Here is a 19,945-nt window from a genome sequence, read left to right on the forward strand (position 1 = left end):
ATTCATTAAAAGAACCTTGGTCAGGATGATTAAATCTGAAGACGTGGTTGCGACCTAGGATAACACGGGATCCCGTTTTCAAGATAATTGGCTCAGTAACTTCGCGGCCATTAACATAAATTAAAGCACCGGCAGTTGGTATTAATGTGATAATCCCCTCGTGGTTTTCAAAAATACAGTGCTCGCTTAAAATATGAGGCCCGCAAAGCTGAATATCCTGGGGTATGTTGGCCTCTGCGGAACCAACTCGCGTGTATCCAACTTTAATATAATAAATTAAGCATTCGGACATGAGCGGATCTTCATTAAGATTAACAAGGTGAGGTGTTTTCTTGGGAGAAAATACACCAACAGTAACGCCATCTTCTTTAACAGCGACTCCCATTTCAGCGAATACCGCTTCTCGTTGTAAACGTATTGATTCAGTTCTCTTTAACTTTTCCTCCCATGTTTCGTTAAGTTCTAAAAATTTATAATGCAAAATTCAAACCGAATAAATTTTCTTAGAAGTAGAAAAAATTTTGTTGGGTCGGAAAAAAATTTTTCTGGGCTCGAGGAAATTTTTTCCCGCTCCAAGAAAATTTTTTTTCTGTGTAAAAAAATTTAAAAATAATTTAGTAACTAAAAAATATTTTACCCGCAATCAACTTTTCGGAAGCTTGCAGCTGATCGACGGCTTCCTCAGCAGTCTGGTGTGAAGGAAGTCGTTGTCTTACTTCTTTAAGATCTTCTTCACGTTTCGAAGGTTTTATTATCGCGCCCTCGTCTCCTAAAAATTTAATTTAAAAATTAGGATATGGATTATTTCTAAAAGCTCGGTATCAAATGTTAAATAAATATAATTTTAGTCTGTTTAATTTTTAGTGCCGGTGTCAAAAGCTTTAAGCTTTCTCTTGAAATACATTATTATTACAAAGCTCTGCATGTGTTAGAAAGCTCGTGTTACTGACCGGACGTTGCATAACAGTCGTGATGAAAGCTCGGAATTTCTGAGCGAGCTTTACATTTTTTATAAGCTGTCTTGTTGAAAAGTTCAATTGTTATGGAAACCTCGAGCTTATTATCGCCAGGACGACGAACAAAAGCCCGAGCTTTTGAAAGCTCATCTGCATTTCGATTGTTTGCGTGTTTAGGAAAATTTTACTACCAAAATTTTTGTTTTTTTTTCGAGCTTTCGAAAGCTCGCATTCAATGAAAGCTCCAATATTTAAAAAGCGCATGTGTTTTTTTGTTGCGAGGTTCCCATAAAAAATTTAAATTTTTTCATAAAAAAGCTCGAGATGAAAATGTTCTAAAGCTCCGTGAAAAAGCTCAATAAAAAAATTTAATCTCGATTGACGAGAGACTATTTCTACTGTTACACCTAAAGCAATTTATTTTTTTTTGTTTTTGTCTATTTTATTGGAAAACGCGCATGCAGAAAAAAGCTCAAACAAAAGAGATTTAAAATTTTTTATCGAGTAAAAAAATTTATATTCGGGGATTTAATTAAATAAAATTGCAATTAAATTACAGCGGGTGCTTTGCGCGTGAAAATAATACAAAGCTTTCGTGACATCGAATCAGTGATGCTTTTATTCCAAGCCGTGTTTTGGCAGCGAGATTTGTGTTTTTTTGTATTTCGCGTGTGACCGTTTTATATTTTGTTCTTTTATTCCTGTATATTTTTAAAATTTTTTTGTTTTTTCTTTCTTCATTACTTACTAGATTCTTTCTTTTCATAAGAAATTTTACCATCGGGGCCTACGTTAAGCACAAAAAAATAAATTTTCTATAAGACCGGATTCCAAATTTTTTTAAAATTTAAATTTGATTTCAGTTGGGTTTCAAAATATTCACAACGTCCTTAAATAAATTAAAAGTGAGTAAACAGTCAAAGATTACCTTCCAGGAAATCAATTCCTTCTTGTTTAAGTAATTCTCTGAGCTTCTGAATTTCTTCTTTGAGCTCGCGTATAAGTTTCGCATTTGCGTCCTCGTTGACCACAGCTTTGCAGACTATTTGCTTAGCGCGATCTGCGTATCTGAGAGTTGAAAGTGTCTCGTCGTAATTTATATCTGCAGGACTTACTGCGGCAATCATTGCGGTTTTTGAATTACCGCCCAAATTTTCACGTAAGAGCCACGTTAATACTGAATCACGGTAGGGAATAAATTCCGCCTTTTTCTTCTTTTTTGTTGCCTAAAAATTTCCAATCATTATTTTTATTTATTTATTTATTTATGGATTATTATTATTAGTAATAGTCAAACTGTAATTATTTCTTACCGCCTATGCCATAAGATTGCGGAAAAAAAATATGAATTATCTGATTGTTAATTTCAGGAAGAAAAGGTTCATTTATTTAAAATTAATAATCATTTTTTTTACGAAATATTTTTTAATCTGATGAATTGATTATCTATTTAATAATTCATGATTTAGGAGAGAGTGGGGCAAAATGAGACACCATATTTTAACAAAAGTAAAAAGATTTTTTTGTTCCACTCGAAGTCTTCGTCTGCCTCGAGTTCAGAAGTTCCACAGATCGAACTCTTTTGGAATCTTTATGCAACGAATATTTTTTACACAGGTCCTGAGAAATTTTTGTGTTGGATCAATTTTTGTTTGAGTAGTTATTGCTGAGAAATTTTTGCATGAGAAATTATTCCGGATTTATAAAGGCAGGGAGCCAGAAAAACAAATGGGGTAAATTGATCACCCTAAATAGTACGAACATTTCAAAATTAAAAAAAAATTTTTTTACGATTATTATCAGCCGTTTTATAAATCAGCAAAAATGCTGAGTTGAGGGTAAACTGAACTTAAAAAAAAAAAATTTCTTTTATTTAAATTTCAAAAAAATATTTTTTCTATTTTTTACGTCCATTACTATTTTACTTTGTCTAATTTCGGTCACCACGAAAAGTTTTTTTTTGTCGAAATTCTAGAGTAGTCGCCCAACTTAGGGTGACCGACTCGCCCCAAAATTTTTTAGAGACTTCTTATAAACATTTACAAAACAAAATTTTTTGTACAAAAATGGTCTCCCATTTTACCCCACCCGCCCTTATTTTTCTCGACCGATTACCAGAATTACTAATTTTTCTACATCGATCTCAAAAAAACTACCCCGAGTTCTTCTCATTTCCACTATCAGCTTAAGCTCAATAATGACATTCTTTATTCCGCCAGACCCGAAACTCACGATCATAATTTTCCTATAATAAATAAACTAAAACCTTTTCTTGTAATCATATAAAAAACAAAAAAAAATACTCACAATTTCAGCAAGTGCGCTTATAACTTTTCCCAGGGTCGTGAGACTTTTATTAATATTAGCGCCCTCCTTCAATCTCGTGCCTTTGGCGCCGGTAGAGTCTGCCCGTTCACTGCCGGCCAAATCGACCAGCGAAATCTTGCTAACTTTCTCCGTAGCCAATCCCGTAGTGGGATCGTATCTTTGTTGGGTAAAAAATATCGTAAACACTGCATGTGAACGTGATGAAGTTTCATTCATATTTGTAGCAGCGACGGTACGGGCTTTGTTACCCTCGTCAATTAAATCGTGAATGTCTTCATAAGACATAACAGCCAACTTTGATAAATCTTCAACATAAGGTCCCAAAAGTGGATGCTCACGTACCCGTAAATTACCTTTGTTCTTGGGGTTCAATAAATCACGTACTCGTTCACAATAAATCTCCATGTATGAAACTTCAACCGAGTGCTTTAAAGTATCGCTTGAATTTTTTCCTATTTTACGAAACAAATCTTTGCATATCTGAGGTATAATACCCTCTTGTCCTTCCTCTTGTCTACCCATCATTGTGTACGATTTGCCGGCACCGGTTTGCCCGTAAGCAAATATACATACATTGTAACCTTCAAATGCATGCAAAAGCATTTCTTCTCCAATGTCTTTGTACACCATTATTTGAGACGAGTAATTTTCGTCATTGGGATCCATTGAGTGGTAAGAATAATCATAATTGAAGCTCTTTATAGCTTCTTTTGTGTTAGGTGGAACCTTTGGGTTTGCTATTGTCGTTGTATTACCATTCATTTCGATAATACATTGTGCTTCACGTAATATTTCGCGATTATTAAAGGGACGTACCCTCACGGCCACTTTTACGGACGACATTTTGTTTATGTTAATTTACGTCGATCCTCAGTAATTATTAATGGCTTCTGCAATCAGAAAAAAATGATTTTTTAAAGATTTAAAACTTTTGAGAGCTTTTCGAGCTTTTACGATGTCAATCGGTCGCAAGCTCGGGCTTAAATAGATCCGCGATGGTCTAATATAGGGATAAAGCAATGAGCTTGCGAGAAGTTGTGTATCACGCAAGCTCGTTTAAAAAAGCTTGTATACTAATATCAAGACAGGTATCATTATTATTGATAATCAATACTTAAGCGAATGGCTTTGAATGAATGATGAAAAGTAATTAACAAGTTAAAAAGTTTGGAGAACGAACTTATGACGCAGAGACGTGTTATTGAGTTGAATTACTGACGCATGGAAATTGTGCATCAATACTCCCACGTGAGTACGATAATAGCCATCGAATAATTTAAATCTCGTCGTGTAATAGACACGGAGTAATCGAAAATATCGATAGACTACTGAGCTTGCGGGCTTCAGCGACCCACGAAAGCTCGGCGCAAAAGCTCATTTCGTTCTAGTGAACTGTAATTTTAAAATTTTCAATTCCAAATCGGAATCTATGTAATTATTGACATGATTTATTGAGATTGGTATTTGACGAGGGCGTCTGGAAGCTCCGAGCTTTCGAAAGCTCGTAAAAACATGACGCAGCACGGCGAGTTATTGACTTGTTTTGACGCCTCAGCCTGTGGAATTTATTCAAATTTATCTTACACACAATGAGCTTGCAAATATTCGCGAAATCGCAAGCTCGGTCGAAAGCTTCGCTCGTAATGGATTTTTGATGATCGAAAATGTCTATCAGTCACCGAGCTTGCGGGATTGGCCATGAGGAATTTAATCGAAAGCTCAACAAAAAAGTTAATTTTTATTTATATCGTAAAATATATTCAATTCCAAGGCATGGAGAGACTATTGAATATCCGTGGCATTCAAGGTGAGAATTTAATTATCATTATGTTAATACAAAAAATCAATATATCGAGACAATGAGGAGAGTAAATGAGTTCAAGGATTAACATTTTTTATACGACTTCATTAAAGTCAAAAGATCCTGCGTATTCAGCCTTGAACGCCAACGACCCCTCGGTGAAAGAATCTCTCAAAAAATTAATCATTCTTTAGAAATTTTTTTCCCGAACAAAAGCTTCGAGACAAAGCTTCCCCTAAAAAAACTTTCGAAAGCTTTTAAATCTCCGGCCACAAAAAGTTCTCGACTGTCGAATTTGTCAAGAAAAAAATCAATCACCTGTCTCTAAAAAACGCGAGCTTGAAAAAGCTCGAGGCGGTCCGCGATAGACTTACCGTCTAAAAAGCTCGTCTTTGTCTTTCCTTCCGTTAAAGCACTGATCAAAAAACGATCACCATGAAAAAAATGAGTGAAAATAGTAAAAAAGCTCACTGCACAAATTCGCATTAGTTTTGTAAGACATTATGAACTCACACCCGATACCATAACTTTATTATTGTTTTTTAAAAATAATTTTATTAGTTTGGTGTTCAAGGTAACCCAACGATTGGTGACAGACGACTAATGGGGCTAGATGAATTTTAACATACGATTGCAGAGACACCAGCGCCGCCACTTGATCAAGTTCTGCATTCCTTATGCACAGTTAACCCACAGTATGGCGTTAGATTTTGCGCGTTAAAGATCCGGTGGGGTCACGTGATAAGTGTAGATGTAAAACTGACGACACCGTCAGCCAATTGGAAACTTTAGTTTACTTGTGTATGGAAAAATCAATAGCCGAGGCGACGGTGTGACGTCATGTAGCAATACGATCGACCTATACAACCCACGGGCGGCGCCGGCCAATTCCATGTCTTGGTACAATCAATATTACAAGAAAAACTCAAAGTACTCTAGGATCTAGCCTTGTCCTTTACACAACGTTTTTTTCTAATACACGAAACATCATATAACATATGAAATAAATAAGAAAATTGTAGAGCTTTTTTGTGAAAATTAATTTTTTTGTGCCGCTATTGTCACTTTTTTAATACGACGCAAAAATATTAACGAAAACATGCAGATGAGCCAGCGAGCTTTTAGTGAGCTTGCGACCTGCGAGAAAGCTTCATCGCAGGATATGCATCTGATAAATATTGATACTGAGACTATTTTAATCTACCTTTCGATTAAAATTTTCGATTATTCAAGGATGTAGAGCTTTAAGCTCTTACAGAAATTTGAATTAGATCATTTATGCAACAAATTTATGTGACAAGTTTAAAATATCCTTGTCACATATATTTTATATAGATATGGCTTATAAAATATTTGAAGCTTTGATGGAAGCTTTTGGTAATGAAAAATCAATGTATCATTGCAAGCTCCCAAATTTAGTATGTAAAATCTGATTATACAGAATGTCGGAGTATAATAAAATCGAATTGGATAACTGAGTCACGAGGGATTTATTTTGTGGAACGACTAAAGCTTTTTTGCGTCAGAGCTTTTACAATCGGCTAGAAAACTACTATTCCTTTGGGTACAATCTGAAGAAAAAACTCTGAAAATATTCAGGATATAAATTGTGATGAATAAGAAAATATCAATATTACATTGATGAGTTGTGCTGAAAGCTCGTGGTTAAGTAAAGACCTGAGCTTGTAGTGCTTGTTTAATAGATTATAGTGTAAAAGCAAAGTGGGCTTAATGGACCAGGACCTAAGCCGCGTCATAGTCGACATGACGCCAGAGGTGAGCTGTACAAGATACGCGAGACAGAGAGAGCTTTTATCAAAGCTCGTTAGTAAACTTAATGCGTTTATTAATGTTATTATGGTTATCGAATTAGTATTGAATAACCACGATTAATTTTATTAAAATTTAATTACATCTTCAAATCCCACCGGAAACACAGAGCTTTCTTTATTATTCGATTATAATGAAAAGCTCGATGTTTTATTTTACGAACAGTAATAATCAACAGGATTAACTACCAGTATGTGCACATACGATATCGAGGGAATAAAAACACGCAATGAAATTTAGAGGAATGAGCTTTTGTAGACATAGGTGAACACGCAATGTACATCTTTACAAGCTCACCGTTATAAACTAACAAGTTTTACGATCCATAAATTTAATTGAACTTCGATCAGTTACTTCCTTTACGTTTTTTTATTCGATTACAAATAGATTGAGTCGAACTTTTATGGTTTACTCAATTGATAGAAAAAAGCTCTCATACGGAAAGCTTTTGTGTACTGAATTGTTGTGTCTAGAGAAAAAATATGATAGAAAGAATCATTGAGAATATGCTCTATGCTCGGTATCAAAATATAGTTTTATAGTCACGTGACATAATTAAGCTCGGAAAAGCTTTTATGTGCATTGCGCGATGCAAAAAATAATTAACGGCAAATAATTATATGCAAGTTCGTTGAGGAGGATAAAATATATGCAATCTAAATTATGAAACTAATAAGCTCGCAAGCTCTGAACTGGAAGCTTGAAAGCTTGATACGTAAAATGACTAATTAGGAAACTTTTGAAAAGTACGGAGTGTCCTAGACACTTTAGTTTTATATAACCAAGCTTATTGTTTACAAACAATGAAGCTTGCGGCGCTGCAAGCTCGGGGTAATTGCCCATCAATTGAAGATTCTATAGTATTATGGCCTGTATCATGGATTATAATCATGTAAGTCTTTAAGTTCTTGTTTTGGAGTGCAAGCTCGAAAGCTCCGTTTAAAGAGTAATGATTTTAATCATTTTTATGATGTAATGTACATACATTTTATGGATTTTAATATTTATGACGACATTTTCTTGATACTAAGTGGATGGTGGTAGAGAGCTTTCGAGTGGCACGTCCTCGGTAGGCGTGCTATGACAATTTATCGTCTGTACACGAACCAGCAATATCATACAGAGCACAGTAATATGGCCACGTAACTTCATACATCAACCTGCCTCTCGCAAGCTCAAATTATACGCAGTATGAAAGCTGTTATCCAATAGAAAAGCACAACAAAATATTTTGTATTATTACTTATTAACAAAAAGATTTATTTTTTGATAAGGCCAATTCTGTAAGCCGCAAGCTCGGCAGTTCAATTATTGTTATCGACAAAATTTTCAGAAATTTAAAATTGTTGGGTCTTGAACTATGCAATTATTTGCATGGATACCTCGAGTCGCGTACGCCGAAAGCTCATAAAAATTTGCGAAAAGCTCGAGTATCGACATTTTTTCCTCGTTACTAATTTAAAATCAAAAAAAATTATGTTTATGCGCCGTAAAAAAACAGTAAACCTTTAATATAGGTCAGAGCTTTTCAGTAAAAGACAAAATACCAGGGACAAAAAATGAATAATATATTAAAATAAAGCTCCAGAAAGGGTGAGATATAATAATGATCATCGCAGAAATAACTGAGAAAAATATTCTCGCTCCCGGAGCTTTTTTGTGACCTCGTAAGCACAGGCATCTCGTCCTATCAATATGAAGTATTATTTTCAATTCTCTGAAACCAGACAATGGAGCCCGTGAAACAGAGGTGCTTTTAAAACACTACCAACCGTTGATTAAAATCTAAATAGTCATATCAAAAGCTCTGAGCCCGAAGCTTTTTTCTATTCTCTGTACCGTAATCTCATAACATGACGACCCAGCGCAATACTTTCATATTCTCTTGAGACTTGCGAGCTTTTCCTTCCATGTAACTATTTCGGCCGAGCTTTTATCGTGCTGTTACTCAGATGAAGGAAACTTAATATTAATTCGATATCATCACTCATTTGCAATCGAGTTACGCCAGAGCTTTCACATCCTGAGCTTTTCTCAATTGAGCTTGCGGCGAGCTTTTATTAGATTTTCCGGAAATTTTACTCGTCACTTACAATTTCACATTTTGATGACATTCTAGTCTTTCCATGTGCAGCTTGCACAGAGCTTTTGGTGAAAATTTACTCTCTCAAATACTTTTCTCAACACAAGTTAATGAGCTTTTCGAGTTTTATTTATGAAAACATATATCGAAAATGAAATCTAGATATAGTTAGTGTAGAGATAAAAATGTATACGACCAACTAATACAAAGCCAGTGAACCAACAGCAAAGATCGATGACGTCTGGGACATAGCAAAAGCTATCGTTACCCGACGCCACTTTATTCATGTTCTATATTACACTACTATCTACATCTATATATTTATACATATATAAATATACCTACTCATGAATACAAAGTGAAAGAATGTATTTCACTATAATAAGATCTCAAACAATTCAACTACGCCACGTACGAATCTGCAAAAAATTATTCGAGGAATTTTTGTCCTCCCTAATATAATTAATTAAAAAAACATTTACTATCTTTTCAATTTTCTACGCATAGATTACATATTTGCTCATATTTTTCTTTTTTTTTCGATTACTAGAATCAATAAAATAAATTTTTATATTCAAAATAAACGTTATTACTTTGCTGAATTATATTTTTGAACGTGTCAAAGGTCAACGTCCCTTGAGCTTAAATAAATTGAACATGAATATATATATACATATATATATATTTATATATAAATCATTCATTAAGGTATCGATATTTTTTTTTTTAAATATTTATATTTAAATTTTAATATAGAAAACGTCACTCGAAGTGGTAATTAAAAATTTTTTTTTGTTCAGTCGTTATTTTTGAAATAAGATATTAAATAAGTAATGTGCTTTTTAATTAAAAATATTAATTAAGTAACAAAGCTCCGGAGAGCTATAAAATGTCTGAAGAAATTTGTTTTTTTTTTTTTTTTTTATAAGGGTAAAAAATTAAATTAAATATCAAGTTGAGGTTTTAATTTGTATTCAAATAACTAAAAAAAATTGCTGAGTTTTTTTTTTAACTTCATTAAATTTAAAAACAAGTTTCATATTCTTTAACTTCATTTTTTATTGTAATAGTGAAAGCAATAATTTTTTATTAATAATTCAATTTGGCGGCCAAATTCAAAACTTCTCTTCTTTGTTCATTTTTGTTACTTAAATGGACTTTGTATTAATAAAAAAATATATATACATATATATGTCGGAGCTGAAAGAATACAATGGGGTTTTCCAATGGGACGGGAAGTTCCTAACTGTCGAGACTAGATTTTATAGTAATAATTAAATAATAAAATTTAAGTTCTAGTTGTTTACAACATTAGCAGATTATGTTTATTGAGAGAGGCTTAGGCTCGCCGTGACATCTGTTCACCAAACGTAGCCACGGTCACAGGATGGGTTTAGTAAGATACAGAGGACAAGATAGTAAGATAATATATGACGGTGTTGTTCTTCTTTGAATTTTTTGACCAATAGGTTTTTAACGAAAAGTACAGAGTTTTGTACTAGTTGGGTCAGTTAGTTCTGATCAAGCATTCGTTGTGCAAGTAGGGGAGACTGGGGCAAGACGGCCCACCTGGGACAAGACGGCCCACCTGGGGCAAGAAGGCCCACCTCAAAAATTAACCAAAAATTTGTTTTTCTTGTTTTCTTTTGATTATCACAAATTTAGATTATTTACTCATTTTTAGCCCGATACGTGAAACTTGGGGCAAAATGAACCACTCAAAAATTCTAAAAGAAAATTTATTTCATAGTATTATAACCTAGTCATGATTAATTTAATAGAAATATCATTTTTTGGTTAATTATATGGATTTGGATTAAAATAGAGCATTAGAAAAAGTTAAAAAAACCAATAATCAATTTTCTACAGAAGCGAACAAATGACTCGTATTATATCAAAAAAGGTTATTTCGAGTAATATTAAAGTAAATACAGTTGTTAAAGAGAAAAATATAAACATTTGTTACGCGGGAAATTTTTTTACAATTAAAAAAAAAAAATTTTTTTTTTTCGGAGGGGGCCGTCTTGCCTAAGGAAATACTAAGTTTTCGAGGACTAAAATACGCTAAATCTTTTTGTTTTTAGTGATATTCGAGGTAAATAGACAAAATTTTTAACTGCCGTTAAAAAATAAAATTTTTATTTTTGGCGGGCAAAACGGGGTACCCTTAAAAAAAGTTAAAAAAAAAAATTTCTGAAAATTGATCAAATTTTATTACTTGAATCTTTTGTATGTAATATACATAAAGAAAAATTACATTTCAAATCATTGGTGGACACGAAGGCAAAAAAAAAAATTTTTGTGGGGCAGAGAGGCCTCCCTCCAAAAAATGATAATTTTTTGTTTTTTTTTTTTTTAATTGTTTTCATTATTAAGAATTTATTTCTTTCTTTTGACAACTATTTTTGGTTTTATAATACTCAAGAAAATTTGTTTTAAGTGTAATAAATCGTTTCCCCTCGATTAGCTTAATTACTAATTGCTATTTAATAAAAAAAAACAATTCTGTATTTCTTATTTGTCTTTATTTTGAACCCAAAAAACGTGTTTTTTGATTTTTTAGATTGCAGATTATTTTGCATTATTTTAAATATTTTATCAATAAAAAAATAAAATATTATTTTCGAATATTTTTAGTGGCCAAATTTGCCCCAGCTATAACAAATCAGCCGAAAAATGGATTAATGTATTATATTTTATTTAATTTGACGATAAAAATATAAAAGAATCATTTTTTCAAAATTTTCGGCTGGTCCATTTTGCCCTAGGTGTTATGGGTAAGGCTAAAAATGCGGAATTATATCAAATTTTTTTTAATTTAACGATAAAAATTTGAAAGAATCATTTTTTCAGGATTTTCGGCTGGTCCATTTTACCCCAGATGTCATGCGTAGGGCTAAAAGTGCGCAAATATATCGGATTTATACTAATTAGACGAAAAAAAAAAATTTTTTTTTTTCATAAAATTTTGAGGGTACCCCGTTTTGCCCACCCTTCCCCTACATGATAACCATCACCATATATTATGGTAACCATTACCATAATATTATGGTAACGGTTACTATAATCGACATTTCAATAAAACCGGTTACCATACATTATGGGAACCATTCCCATAATTTATTGTAATCGTTACCATAAATTTCTCTCCGTGTACCGTAAATTTCAATGTTTAGTCAATACCAACTAAAAATTTTAATTATCATCCAAAAAAACAATGACAGTCACATTAAAATTACTATGGGGATTTTTAACGAGCATAAAATTGCCTACAAAATACTGCAACCGGCGACCCGATAACTTGAAATGCAGCTGAACATTAAAGGATTAAAAAAAAAAATAGTTATTCCCCATGCGTTCTAAATGGAAAAACTTTAATCAAAAGTTAGAACTTAATCAAAATGAAATTGCTTACACCGAGAAAAATGGGCTTAAGAAATCTACGAACTTTTATTATGCTGTCTATCAAACTTTAAACAGGAAGTTGAGTTGCCAAAAAATTATTATGCTACACTACAAATAATGTTATGCACTTAAAAATTATTGAGAAATTGTAATGAATATTATTTGTCTAAATTAGGAATTAGAGTAGAAAATGTAAAATTTTTAGAGGCTCACAACAATAATTACAGTGCAGTATAATAATTTTTTGACGATACAACTTCCTGTTTAAAGTTTGGTCGACAGCATAAAAAAAATTCGTACATTTTTTGTCTCCATTTTTCTAGTTGAGATTAAGGGCTCAAAATTTTAAGAAATTTTTTTCTCGATATATAAATCAATATTTTGCCGTGGGGGTGGAAATAAAATGTTCGTTCAAAACGAATCACCCCAATATGTATATATATATATATATATATATATATATATATATATATATATATATATATATATATATATATATTTAAAGCCATATAAATAATTTTAATGTAATATATCAAATAACCATCATATGGATTTTTCAATATATATTCAATGATATATGTATATTTCATACATATCTTTGACATCTCAAATAATATTCTACAAATATGTATATATTGAAATATTAATATCCTATAAAGTTTCGGACGTCTATCAATTTATTTTTTCCGAGTTTAAATAAAAAAACTAAAAAAATACAAAGTAATTTATTTTTTAAATCTCGACAAATTTTTTATGAAATTTAATATATTTTTACATAAACATATAAAGGATCTTAACATGTGACCGCTAAATTTAATGAAAAAAAAAAATGCTATCAATTTTTTTTTTACTACCCCACTATTCCATTAAAATTCCAATCCACTTTTTTTTCAAAAGAATTATTGAAGTACTCAATATTTTTTTTTTCATGTGAACAATTACTAGTTGAATAAAAATTTAAATTCCTACGTACAATTAATATATGAGTTATTTATATAATAAATAAAGTTTTGATAGTCACAAAAATATTTGAATTTCGCGGTTTATTATTTAAATTGTTTTCAAAAATTTAATTAAATTTCGTTGGGAAATTTGTTAACTGGCAATTAATAATTTGTTTTGTTTTGTACGAAAGCTATTTTGAAATTACAAACATTTAAATTTATGAAATATTTGCCAAGTTTATTTAATTAGTTCAATTACGAACTCGCTATCGACCCCAACAATTTTAGTTATTTTAGTAGTGTATCCGCGTTATGTATAAATTTTTATAAAAATTGGACTAAATTTAACCATCAATGGTCACTTCAACACGAATTATAACTGTCACAAAAGATTTGCAGGATCCTAGTGTCTATAATCAGCCGTAGAAACAAAACTAAATGTATTTTTACCCTCAATCCATAGAAATTTTATTTGAAAATTTTTATAAAAAAATATTCATAACTTTATTAATTTTCAATATTTTTAAATAAATTTTGTAACAAATCATTGGGGAATAAACGTATTTTGACACAGAGTTGCTAAAAAGTTTAACTTTTCCAAAAATGTATTTATTTTAGCAAAAAAATTTCAAATTTTCCATTAAAAATTTCTAAGCAACGAAAATAAAAAAAAGTGGAATTCGTTTTTGAAAAATATCTCCGTAAATATTGAGTTTTTCGAAAAAATGCAAGAGTCCTTTTTTGTAGGGCTTTAAATTCTCTACAAAAAAGGTGTCTTATACTTTTTTAAAAAAGTTGATTGCTATTGAGATATTTCGAGTTCAAAGGCACCTGGGGTTTCTAGACCCCAAGACTGTTTAATTATTTTAATAGATTCAAAAAGAAAAATAGTTTTTTTTTTTTAGTGCTCTGTAATTACTGTAATTTAGATTATCTCGAACGAGAACAAGTTTTCTTTAATTTTATTCCAGTAATATTAAATATGAAAAATAGGGGAGAACTTTCTCGTAAAAAAATATGAAAAATAAATCGCGACTTAAATTAAAAATGAAGGAAATTTAAAAAATTTAAGACATTCCTTTTTTTTTTTTAATTAATTAATTTTGGATTATCCAAATCATTAAATATATATATCTAATATTTGTACTCTAAAATATCGGTCTTAAAACTAAATTGACAATTTTTTGTAATTTATTCAAATAAAAAAAAAAAATAATTATAACAATCAATCGATATTTGAAACGTTTTTATTACCGACTTAGCGTCTACTTTAATGTATAATCTATATATGTTACATATGTACCTATATATATGTGTATAAAGGTATATATGTATATATAAATAATAAACTGTCAGTGGGAGAACAAAATAATGATTAAATTCACAGAGACGGCCGAATAAAATGGAGTAAGAAATGATAAATAAAAAAAGTAATAAAAAAAAAAAAATATATGTGATTACTTCTTAATTATATTTGCGGGCGGGATTATCATTGGGCAATTAATTAAAATAAATATGAACTTTGACTTACCAGATATGTTATACAGAAACAAGTAGAAGGAGCCGTAACACAACAGCCATACTACTGTTTTCTCTTTCACTCGTGTACTCCTTGTCTACTCACTCTTTGTTTGTTTCTCTTTTCTCTTTTACTCTTCTTGTCTATACACTATATAGTACGGCACTAGTTCCCTCTATCTTTTGCACTCGAGATTATATTCATTGATTTCTTATCATACTCCAATTTTATTTGTTACTTATATTAATAATTGTTTTAATATATATGTAGATATATAAATATATAGAAGAATGAAAATTATTATTCTTATTTTCCAGTTCATATTTTATCTTAAAGTATTACGATTATTATTTAAATTTGAAAATTTGAATTTCGCGGGAATAATTGTTAGAGCGCGAATTTTTTAAAAAATTATAGTAGAGATCATAGATCTAAAATTTTTTTGAAACTTTTTTTTATGACCCGGAATTCTCGGTACTTGAGATTATAATTGATTTCTTCTCATACTCCAATTTTAATTGTTACTTATATATATTAATAACTATTTAAATATATATATATATAGATATATCGAAAAATGTAAATTATTATTCTTATTTTTAAAATTCATATTTTATCTTAAAATATTATGATTATTATTAAAATTTTAAAATTTTAATTTGGCGCGAAAAATTTTCAGAGCGCGAATTTCTAAAAAAATAATAGAAAATGAATTTTTTTTTAAATTATTATTCACACAATTAAATTTTGTGAATAAGGGATATATTTTTTTCCTATGTTGGATCTATACTAATCTCGATAGATCTATTGAGATCTATTTAAATTCATATAGATCTTAGATCTACAATTTTTTTTTAAACGGCCCGAAAATTATTTTTAAAATTTAGTGTTTTAAATTATTAAAGTTTAGTAATTTATTTTTTTTTAACTGAAGATCTACGTAGATCTCCACAAATCTATATAGATCTAAATAATTTTAAAAAAGTAGATCTCAACAGAATACGGGACTGAAATATCCGATTTAATTTTTTTTTTGGATATATATAAATAATATGAGAATATTTATATTTTATCTAGCGGGCTCCTTTCACACAACCGCTCCCATGGTCCAGCTAAGATTTGCCAACTACTTTTCAGGCTGCGTAACAATCGACAAGAGTACGATCAAACTAAGACCAACAGAGTTCTGCCGTTTCTGCCATAATTTATGTTATGAAAGAGTTGCTCACTTCCTCCTGGAGTCTGTTCTTTTCAACCTATCTCGATCTTGTCATCTAAAAGTCTCGTCGGAAAACAGCGTTAATCTTAACTTACTTCTGTTACTGGACGACCATTCTACAGCCGGTTCTAAAAAGCTGTTCAACTATTAAAAATCCTGCCAAAAAATAATTTCACTGAGCCAGCTCAGTTAATTAACAGTCTCTCACTGTAATCTATTGCTATTTATTCCGTAAATTTGTAATCCTTCTGTAAACATAGGAACCTTTATAAATTGTTTTCACTTTCATTCCTTTTCGACCCAAATTATTGTAAGTGTATCAAAGATGTATCTTATAAATCACTATAATTAAATAAATAAATAATATGAGAATATTTTATTGATTGATTGAAGGGGAATAAAAAAATAAATTTGTAGACTGGTGTCTAAAGTAAAAAAAATTCATTGATTTTAGTAGAATTTTTTTCTAAATAGACTGGGGTTTAAATATTTAAAGAGAAATGATATCGACAAATTTTTGAATTAAAGTTCATAAATTTTCAAGTTGATGAGGGAGATTTTAAATATACTTGGGTTTTTTTTTTTTCATTGTCGATATATTTTCCTGATTGTTCGATAGTTATTTTATTTAAAAAATAAATGTTTTTTTTTAAATTAAAAAAACTGATTTATAAAATTATTATTTTATTAAAATCATAATAGTCAAAGTTATTTAATTAGAGACTCGCGCTTTTACTCCATTAAAAAATTATACGGCTATAATTTAATAATAATCCATAAATTTCATAAATTATTTATCGATATATTTTATTTTAACCTCCTAATAAATTTTTAACCCGATTCCAAAAATATTATTTTTTAATCTCTCGTACACTTCTATCAAAAATTCATTGAGACAAAAAAGTTAAAAAAAAAATGACCTCGTCATTAATTTTCCATTCTTATCCCACCGCCAAAAAAAATTTCTCAACTTCATACTTAAATTTCCCAGCCGTAAAAAAAAATAAAAATGTCATCTCTCCAATTCAAATCCCAAATTCTCTTTTTTAAATTTCTCATAAATTTTCAAATAATCATACTGCCCCAAAATTCCTCTAAAATGTTTCAAAAATTTTTTTTCCTTCCAATCAAATCATAAATATTTAATTATTCCCTCAATCAATCACTCGTAATTAATCAATCCTTCTCACCCAAGCCACTAGTTCCTTTTTATTTTATTTTTTAATATTACTAATTTATTCAAATTGATAAAAATGATTAATAATATAATATAATAATAATAATATCATTATTAATTAATATGTATTATAATAAAATTACTTAAGCACCACCAGCTTGTTTAAACCTAGCGCTGACATCATTCCAATTAATAATATCAAATATAGCTTTTACATAATCCGGTCTGACGTTTTTATATTGCAAGTAATAAGCATGTTCCCATACATCAATACCTAGGAGTGGTATCAACCCAGTTGTTGCTTGAAGTGGATCTTGATTAGCGCAAGTTGTTATTTGTAATTTTTTATCCTTCTGATTGTATCCCAACCAACCCCATCCAGATCCTTGAATCGCGATAGTCGATTCAGATAAACGTTTTTTCATTTCATCGAAACTTGTAAAATCTGTTTCTATTTTTTTCATCAACGCGGCTAAAAATATTTAAATAAATAAATTTATTTATTTATTAATTTATAAAAATATTTCTTTACTAGGGTAATAGTACCAAATATTGGCCGAGCTCCAATTAATGACTGGGTACTTGAAGACTCTTAATAATTTTTAAATTGTGGATTTAATTTCTGAAAAATTTGCAGCTATAAGTCGTAAATTTTTCAGAAATTAAATCCACAATTTAAAAATTATTGTCTTTAAGTACCCAGTCATTAATTGGAGCTCGGTCAATATTTGGTACTGTTACCCTACACAGAAAAAAAATATTTCTTGGCGCGAAAATAAATTTTCATTATGAAATGAACACAAATTTTTTTTTTAGGTCAAGTAAAAATTTTCTGGAGGCGAGTAAAAATTTTTCGAGCCAAAAATTCTTTTTTTTCTGGGTACTTAAGTAGAAAAAAAATATTTACCATCAGGTTTACTGGAACCGGGTGATAAATTAGCCCAGAAAATGGAGTGATTCAAATGACCGCCACCATTGAATTTAATTGCTGGAGCTAAAGCGATTTGTGTGTTGACATCACCCTTGGCAACAGCTTCTTTTAATTTGTCTTCGGCGATGTTTAAATTGTTAACGTACGTTGCATGATGTTTGGAATGATGAAGTTGCATTATTTCAGCACTTATTATTGGCTCGAGTGCTTTGTAATCGTATGGTAGCTCTGGCAATGTATGTTTTTTACGGACAATTACTCCTGTACGTCTATTTTTTAAAATATTTATTTTTTATTTTTATTAATTAATTAATTTACAAAAATTATTAATGCAAAGCGAGCGCGGATGCGCTGTAGCAGAATTTTCTTGGTATTTTCAAATTTTTTTTGTACGATACCATTTTTTCTTTACGCAGATAAAAGGATTTTTTGACGCAAGAAAAATTTTGAACTATGAATTGAAGACAATAATTTTCTTCGGCTTGAAAAAATTTTTTCTCAACCCAAGAAAATTTTTGTTTTCAATTTATGAAGCAAAAAAATTTTTGGCGGAAGTGAAAATTTTCTTGGGGTTACTCAAAATTTTTCGCACCAAAAAATCCTTTTTTTCTGTGGAGTAAAAAATTCATAAGCTGTTTTTTTGCAATAACTTTTTTGCAAATTGAGCTATCGAGCTCAATTAGAGCTCAAGAGAAGCGACTTTTTATCCCCTACAAAAATATGTACATATATATGGAAAAATATGAATAATTATTATAGTTATGGCTAATTGTTTATAAATTTTCGTTTTTGACTTCAAAAATTAATAACTTTGTTTTCAAAATTTTGATTTGAAATTTCGTACACGGTTTCTATGGTTCTTTCCCTTCAAAATGAAAACTCAGACAACTTGATCCGATAAATAGTTTTCATTTTAAAGCCGTTTGTTTACGCGGTCGCCGCGAAATTCGTTTTTAGATCATAAAAAATACGGAATTTTTTTTCATAATTTATTTTATTTCAAACTACTCCAGAAAATTAAAAAGCTCCTGTACTTTTTTATGAAAATCTGTCATATTTTTTAAACAAAATATTATTCTGCGCTGTACGAGTGAAGCGGACCGTAAAATTTTATTTTTTGCGCCGCAGTATTTACTCCCAATTATTTTTTTGTACGTATTTAGTACATATGGACACAAAATTTTTCAATGGCCACAAATGAAAAATATGAATATTTTTTTCTTAATTTTTCGATTTCCGCGGGAATTTTCAAATTATCAGAAAATTAGTAAAAGTCAAAATTAAATATTTGTCAGTAAATAAAAGTTGTAGGTTAATTACGTAATTTAAAAAAAATATATATATATATATATATATGTATGAACAAATTTTTAATTTTTAATTCCCAGTATATATTTATATATACAAATACTTACGAGAGCGTATTAGCAATTCGTTTAATTGCAAACATATTTAAAAATTCAAAACTTATTTATTTGAAAAGTAAAAAATCAATCAATCTGGAGTTTTGTCAAAACCGGCATATAAATTTTAACAACTCGCCAACATACATTTTCATAAATATAAAACTCTCTATTAAAATAAAATTCCCTAGACCAAATCTTATCAATCGTCGATAGACTTGCGCAGTAAAATACAATTCTCAGTTTTAAATATTTTTCTACATAAAAAAAAATTCTCGTAATCCCTAATCCCTAATCCCTAATTATTTGTTTACATTAAATGTACATACATATATACATATATTTACAA

General features: G+C 30.1%; 2 protein-coding genes across 11 annotated transcripts in view; both read right to left on the reverse strand.

The window, feature by feature from the left end:
• The window catches only part of LOC130664443 (kinesin-like protein unc-104), a 32,622-nt gene extending 17,616 nt beyond the window's left edge, over positions 1–15,006 (reverse strand). For 3 of the 10 annotated variants that reach the window (XM_057464329.1, XM_057464324.1, XM_057464327.1), the window contains exons 1-6: positions 5,460–5,706; positions 3,264–4,174; positions 1,885–2,182; positions 1,705–1,743; positions 638–769; positions 16–462 (exon numbers count right to left, since the gene is read on the reverse strand). In XM_057464329.1, the coding sequence (XP_057320312.1) occupies positions 16–462; positions 638–769; positions 1,705–1,743; positions 1,885–2,182; positions 3,264–4,127 (1,780 nt within the window). In that variant the 5' untranslated portion in view covers positions 4,128–4,174; positions 5,460–5,706. Of the gene's footprint in view, positions 1–15; positions 463–637; positions 770–1,704; positions 1,744–1,884; positions 2,183–3,263; positions 4,175–5,459; positions 5,707–14,878 lie in introns of those variants that run through there. The other 7 variants (XM_057464332.1, XM_057464328.1, XM_057464325.1 and 4 more) reach the window with 6 other exon arrangements.
• Positions 15,007–17,291: 2,285 nt separating this feature from the next.
• Positions 17,292–19,769, reverse strand: LOC130665320 (superoxide dismutase [Mn], mitochondrial). The gene is made up of 3 exons (XM_057465651.1): positions 19,609–19,769; positions 18,170–18,462; positions 17,292–17,734 (listed from the first exon to the last, which is right to left on the reverse strand). The coding sequence occupies exons 1-3, from the start codon at positions 19,641–19,643 to the stop codon at positions 17,406–17,408; spliced, it is 657 nt and encodes a 218-aa protein (XP_057321634.1). The 5' UTR covers positions 19,644–19,769; the 3' UTR covers positions 17,292–17,405.
• Between the last annotated feature and the right edge of the window lie 176 nt (positions 19,770–19,945).

This window comes from Microplitis mediator, chromosome 3 (genome assembly GCF_029852145.1).
Source record: "Microplitis mediator isolate UGA2020A chromosome 3, iyMicMedi2.1, whole genome shotgun sequence".
In the NCBI taxonomy this organism is placed as follows: domain Eukaryota; kingdom Metazoa; phylum Arthropoda; class Insecta; order Hymenoptera; family Braconidae; genus Microplitis; species Microplitis mediator.

Bases quoted from the DNA above. Each gene is read 5' to 3' on its own strand.
- LOC130665320 (XM_057465651.1), bottom strand. From the start codon at position 19,643: ATGTTTGCAATTAAACGAATTGCTAATACGCTCTC. The intron at 18,463-19,608 runs GTAAGTATTTGT...TTTAAAAAATAG, and splicing joins CGAATTGCTAATACGCTCTC to ACGTACAGGAGTAATTGTCC. The intron at 17,735-18,169 runs GTAAATATTTTT...AAATATTTTTAG, and splicing joins CGGTTCCAGTAAACCTGATG to CCGCGTTGATGAAAAAAATA.